General features: G+C 39.8%; 1 protein-coding gene across 1 annotated transcript in view; it reads right to left on the reverse strand.

Moving 5' to 3' along the window:
* Nucleotides 1-6,745, reverse strand: part of LOC106537161 (ubiquitin carboxyl-terminal hydrolase 43) — a gene marked incomplete at both ends in the record, with an annotated part of 20,336 nt that overhangs the window by 956 nt on the left and 12,635 nt on the right. The window contains 3 exon segments of the mRNA XM_014034534.1: nt 184-526; nt 3,527-3,656; nt 3,750-3,827. Coding sequence (XP_013889988.1) covers nt 184-526; nt 3,527-3,656; nt 3,750-3,827 — 551 coding nt within the window.

Below are 6,745 nucleotides of genomic sequence, written 5' to 3' on the forward strand. Positions count from 1 at the left end.
CTTCTAGAGACTCCAAATACACAATGACATGTCCCCTTTAACCTGCATGTGAATCTAGGTTACATAACCATTTCATTAAACATTAAAGTTTAAGCAAAACTAAAATTATTTCCTGTATAAAATGACTTTTTTTTAAATTCATGCTTTTGTTATCGTTGGTCCCATCAGAGCAATGATTCAAACCTGTGTAATGTCCACCGTGCATTCCTCCATGGTGGTTGCAGACCGCGAACAGATCATACAGGAAGTCCGGAGGAGCCAGGTCCGGCCTCCTGGAATGCTTCCAGCCCGGCTGAAGTGGGACCTGCTGTGGGCCGTTGTTGCGGCTCACCATGTGAGGCGTCATGTCCAGGCCCGCCAGGGGGAAATGRACAAACGTGGTGAGCTTGTTCCTCCTCTCGCCCACCTGTCTGAAGCGCTTCAGGTGYAGGATGAGGATGTCCGGCAGGGTCCACAGGCTCATCTTCACCATGCCCTGCTGCAGCTGCTTACAGTGGGGGCACTTCCAGGCGTCGTCTGGGGCAAGCTGGCCGTGCATAAAAACCACAATTAGAACATTTTGGAAAACATTTAAATCTGCTGCTTGAAATGACTTACTCTGACTTAGTTTTGRAATAATATAATGTGTTGTATAAACTGTCAAAGAATCAAGATCAAAATAAATGTTAAAGCTGCTAATAATGGTTCATTGGGATCACTCCKTGACAGAACTCTTAATATAGCAGGCAGAAAGAAACACAACAAAATAAATACTTAGCTGTCCTGAAATATGCCTGAACCATAAATGAACGATGCGGCTGGTATGTCAGTTTTTATGTGTTTACTATGTTTTCAGTTCCAGCTTTGAAGAGAGAATTCCAAGCTGGGATAAGATGGAAGCCAGTGAGAGTTTGGATGTGTGCCCTCTGCACTTTGAGAGGGCTTGAGAGAAAATRGTCAGTGCTGTAGTGGTCAGAGACAAGTGATTTATGTACAAACTGAGAAACATGAAGTCTGCTTGAGTCATAATTAGATTTTGTGCATAATAATGAGATTAATTAAAGGGGCAATATCATGTAAAATCAACTTTTTTGAGCTTTATATCATGTTATAATCCTGTCCAGGGTGTACCCCGCCCTTCGCACTGTGACTGCTGGATATGGGCACCAGTGACCCACGCAACCCTGAAAAGGAAGAAGCGTGTACAGAAAATGGATGGATGAATGGATCATGTTATAATGTTATCCTCTCATCAAAAACATGCCCAAAGTTTTGCTTTGACTTATTCATGCATGTCTGAGAAATCCTGTGCTGTCCTGAGGCAGCAGGCAGGGGAGCAAAAATGACCYYTTGGGACTAGAACCACCTTCTGGGACCAGCTCCTCCTCTGGGCTGTGTCTCCAAGCCAACAAACACCCAGTGAAACAGCATCTGCTGAGCTCCTACTACTACTTGTCAGTCCAGCCCTTTACAGATTAAAAATACCTTTGAAGAAATAGATTTTCAGATGCCAAGTAAACTACACCGAGCTTCTGCATCACAGTGCGCTGCAGCCCCCCACCCCAAATTGACAGAGGCCAATTTCAAGATTTCAAGGTGATTAGAAATGGATATGATGAGAAGTCAAGTTTATTTTATATTTAAACATATAAACAACATTTTAACAACAACTGAAGGTAACATAGTTACTTTACTATGGTATAGTATTTAAATATATGCCTGAGAAACACATAATATTGGCCCTTTAAGAGTTCAGAGTTTTTATTGTCATTCTAAATGTGCACATGAGAAATGAAAGACAAATACTGAAGGCCACGGTTATCAGCAATGATAAAAACACAAGCAATAAGAAGATAAAAAGAAAAACAGAATTAAAGAAACAAATGTACATTGTGTATTGCACATGGAGTGTATTGCAACATACAAATGTACAAATTCAGCCACAACTTTCTGTGACCCGTTCAAACTTTGCCTGACGTCTTGGTGTGCAGTCTGAGCTGTAGAGTACAGAGACACTAAGACAGGGTGGGCAGTCCTGGTCCTCAGGGGCCACTGGGCCACAGTTACTGCAGGCCACCAGCTCAGGGGCCGAATATCCAGCAATTAAAGCCATTATGTAATTAAACCAAGTATTACAAAGATCTGTTACATTTGAAATAGTTTATTTTGCTGCATTTAACCATGAATAGATCATACAAAACCCTATAAAAGTAGCAGTAATTTAACAATATCAAAAACAAAAATGACACATTATGGCTCCTGTTTAACACAAATATTATTTTTATATTGACTTGCCAATTTGTTTTTACCTTTCATGGTTTTATCTTCAACTGCTTGTAGTTTTAACTGTCTTGATTGTGCATAGAAATGGTTTTACCAGCTTGTAGCCACAATTTTGACATTTCTGTAGATACAAACCATGTCTATGTTTAACTAAAATAACTTTTAGTAATTAAAGTAGAAAACTGGGGGTTTGGGCTTAAGAGATGAATGAACCAATTGGCGGGCCGAACTTGGGTCACTCGCGGGCNTGGTGTGCAGTCTGAGCTGTAGAGTACAGAGACACTAAGACAGGGTGGGCAGTCCTGGTCCTCAGGGGCCACTGGGCCACAGTTACTGCAGGCCAACAGCTCAGGGGCCGAATATCCAGCAATTAAAGCCATTATGTAATTAAACCAAGTATCTGTTACATTTGAAATAGTTTATTTTGCTGCATTTAACCATGAATAGATCGTACAAAACCCTATAAAAGTAGTGGTAATTAAACAATATCAAAAACAAAAATAACACATTATGGCTCCTGTTTAACACAAATATTATTTTGATATTGACTTGCCAATTTGTTTTTACCTTTCATAGTTTTATCTTCAACTGCTTGTAGTTTTAACTGTCTTGATTGTGCATAGAAATGGTTTCTACCAGATTGTAGCCACAATTTCGACGTTTCTGTAGATACCAAACATGTCTATGTTTAACTAAAATAACTTTTAGTAATTAAAGTAGAAAACTGGGGGTTTGGGCTTAAGAGATGGATGAACCAATTGGCGGGCCGAACTTGGGTCACCCGTGGGCCGGATGTGGCCCGCGGGCCGCCAGTTGAATAGCCCTGATTTAGAGGTTTCTRTGCTCCAACACTCCTACTCCTAAGTTTATAAGTTTTCTCCCACAGCAGCACTTACTTTTTGTGCAAAATAAGTTTTTGTTTTTTCATCAACCTCCTTGTGCCAGCAGGTATTCTTGGTTCCAACCTCCTGAAACTGTCTATAAGTCTATAATTCTTCTTCGTTGCCCACTTTGGGAGACAGAAGGTTCACAAATTGAAATTCTTACTGAAAATCATTTTTTACTAGTTTCAGCATTTTATGCTGCAGTGTTTGCTTTTAATTGAAAAATATTTTCTCTCACTGTTTTTCTACCTTGTCAGACTTTGATTAGCCACTAATGTTTCCGTGGCATTTTAACTATTACAGGAAAATAAATAAGAGTTTCAGTGTCAGTCCAGTTTTGCTTCAGGCAGTAAGTACCTCCTGTATAACAGACCCACTACCTGCTCCTCCTTGGTGTAGAGCTGGAAGCACTCATCCAAGGTGCAGCTAAACTGCTGGACGTGCTGCTGCTGCAGATTCCTCACGCTGTCCGCGTCTTTCACCACCTCCTCGTGAATGTTTCCAAACAGGCTGCGGGGACAACAGCACAAACGTTTAGTTACAGTCGACACATGAGCTCAACCTGCAGAACAGGTTCTGCAGTAAGAATAAAAACACACTGACCAGTCTTTGACTCTGTGCTCCCACTCGATGATGAGCTTCACGTGAGGAGGRCCTCCTGAGCCGCAGAGCTTCAGAGCTCTGGAACACAGAACAGTTCAGAGGATCGATGAAGGGCTGATTTAACAAATAAAAACAAACCTTTGAAATTCAATTAAAGGTGAAATAAAATAAAATATATATTTTAACTCACATCTTTCTTTTTTTTTAAATAAAACAAACCAGTGGCTATTTCTCTGATTTAAAAATGGAAGGACTTGTTTTTAGTGGGMTTTTTTTGTAGAAACTCCGAAAAGGGGGAATGTGGGGGAGGAGTTACTGTCCCTGGTTGATGATGTCACCAGTGAGCCACAGCTGGCTGTGGACAAAGAGCTATGTCGCGGTCACATATTTTATCACTAAAACTAGAAGCAGAAAACTTTGTAGAGTTCGAAGAAATGTCCGAGATCTTAGTACTACCGGTAACCTGAACCAACAGCTCTTTGTCAGATTCTGATGATCCTGACAACAGCCATGACCGACACCATGACGAACCCAAGGACCGAGTTGGCAACATCGAATGATGAGAACCAATCTTCCTCAGATTCTTATCATTTGAATGTAGAATTTTGCAATGCTGTTGTGCTTTAATCACAATTGCTCTAACTGGAATAAATAATGCTAAACGTGAATCAAGTTGCAGCAGATTGTCACAAATAGTATATTAACATTTGCACAAGATGTGAGCTGAGTTTTATGTATTTACTACCTTTTCCCACTAAGGTCTTTATATTMCTATGATTTTCTTGCCTTTATAGTGAACATTCCACTGAATATATGGGCAGGTTTATCTACGTCTACATTTCTACAACAGYAGAGGGAGAGGATCGGCTGCCAGGAGAGACTTGCCTTCTCCTTCAGACTGCAGGAAGCAGCATGATGGATTCAAGGCCAACTTCCTGAAGAGACGGGTGTTACAATTGTCCCTCCAAAATATGAGCAAGAAGAAGGTCCAATTAGGGACACAGAACCTCATCATTTGTAAGTGAATAATTTCTTTGTGAGTTGCACGTTAGCTATACTAGTATAACTATTTATGTCTTGCAAATTCATTGTGGTTCAGTGTAATTATATATTTTTTGCCATTACCGTTTTCATTTCAATGCTCTACATCATGTTTTTTTATTTACTCATAAAATCCTTAWGGAAGATTAGGCTGATTTATTATTACAAACTGTCCAGATATGACAGAAGAATCCATCCTGCATGTGTTAAATCTGATTAACCACCAGGTGTCAGRCTCATAGCAGTTCTGTGAAATAAACTTCATTCCATGAAAAAGGAAAWTGAACTGCCAGGAATTTACACTGAAGTTAGGAACTTTATTTACAGTAACATCTACATTAGGGGGGATTTTCGTGCTCATTAAGAGTGTTCCCACTCAAAGCTGTTTATATATCTGAGGACAGTGACGTCTTGAAATAAAGGCTGACGACAGCAAGACACAAAGCCAATAATGACAACTGTTGGCTGTGTAAAAAAGATGAGGTCAGAGTCAGAGTAAACATGCAGCCTCACCATCCAATGGACCAGATTCAGAATTCTTATTTAAAACGCAGTGCAAGATCGMGTGACTTTCACAAAACGTTGTTTAAAGTTTGACCATTTTTATGGTGTGAAATGCAGCGAGCAATATGCATTCCATCAGGGAAAGCTGGGATTTNCCTCTGTGGACCAGCCTGGACCACAGGACAAGCAAAGACCTGATCACCTCTGTGGACCAGCCTGGACCACAGGACAAGCAAAGACCTGATCACGTCTGTGGACCAGCCTGGACCACAGGACAACTAAAGTCCTGATCACCTCTGTGGACCAGCCTGGACCACAGGACCACTAAAGACCTGATCAGCTTGGATTATGAAATGTGAAAATTAGATTAAAAACTAATAATTTCCAAACAGGAAATACATATTTTCCTTTGGACTAAACAGTGACCTGACAGACACACACAGGCCACTAAAACAACATCATTAAAACGAGTCATCGAGGCATGCTGGCTGTGTTCTGCTGCGTGGAGGAGAGTCCAGACTGCCTGATACCAACACATCGGAACAAATCTGTAGAAAATCTCATCTCTGAATTTAAAGGGCAAAGAGGAAATCAAAACTAACTTAAGTAATTAGGAAAGTCTGATTATGTAAGCTGTAAAACGATGTTTGTGCAGAACTTTAGTAAATACAGTACACTTATGTGTTCAAACTCTGGTTCTCTGCAGGGGTCCTTCAAAGCCAGATCTGCTTCACACACTTTGTTCTCCGATGTTCCTGACATGTCCTCAGAGGATACAGCCTCTGAGCACAGGGCTGATGATGACAGAGCTGCTGAAGCTCAACTGAATCATGGAACAGAGATGGAGTCAAGCCAGGTGAAAGTTTCAAAGGATAATTATTAAGGGTGACAGTACATGAGCAACGAAGCGCCCTTAGTTTTACTTGGCAAGTTTCTTATTAAGATTATCACAGCAGCTGATTTATTTTGTCTTTTGCCAAAATATCTCAAACACTGGAGGTGTTTTAATTAACTTTTCAAAAGTGAAATTGAACATAGAGTATTTATAACAGATTAACATTTTAGTCTGTCCATATTAAGATGGACACCACAGCTAATCAACATTAGCTAACATTGGTTATATTTCAGTCAGTTTTACAGATGTGGAGCTAAATTTGATGCAGTTGTGGTTGTTTTATTCACATCAACACATACTCTGAGTAAGACAGCTCATTAAAAGCTTATTTCATTTTTGGTTACAACTACGACACTTCATTTCAGTTCAGTTTATTTATTTAGCACCAATTTACAACCCAGATCTGTGGAACACCAAAGTGTTCATAATGAATAAATAAATAAAACATGAAATAAGTTTCTATGTGAATAAATAATAGATAATGTGACAATATAATTGTGAAATAACAGAATGCATATATTATTCTGAGCTTAATGTTATGTAAAGTTTTCATTCT

Source organism: Austrofundulus limnaeus, unplaced genomic scaffold (genome assembly GCF_001266775.1).
Source record: "Austrofundulus limnaeus strain Quisiro unplaced genomic scaffold, Austrofundulus_limnaeus-1.0 Scaffold2157, whole genome shotgun sequence".
Taxonomy (NCBI): Eukaryota; Metazoa; Chordata; class Actinopteri; order Cyprinodontiformes; family Rivulidae; genus Austrofundulus; species Austrofundulus limnaeus.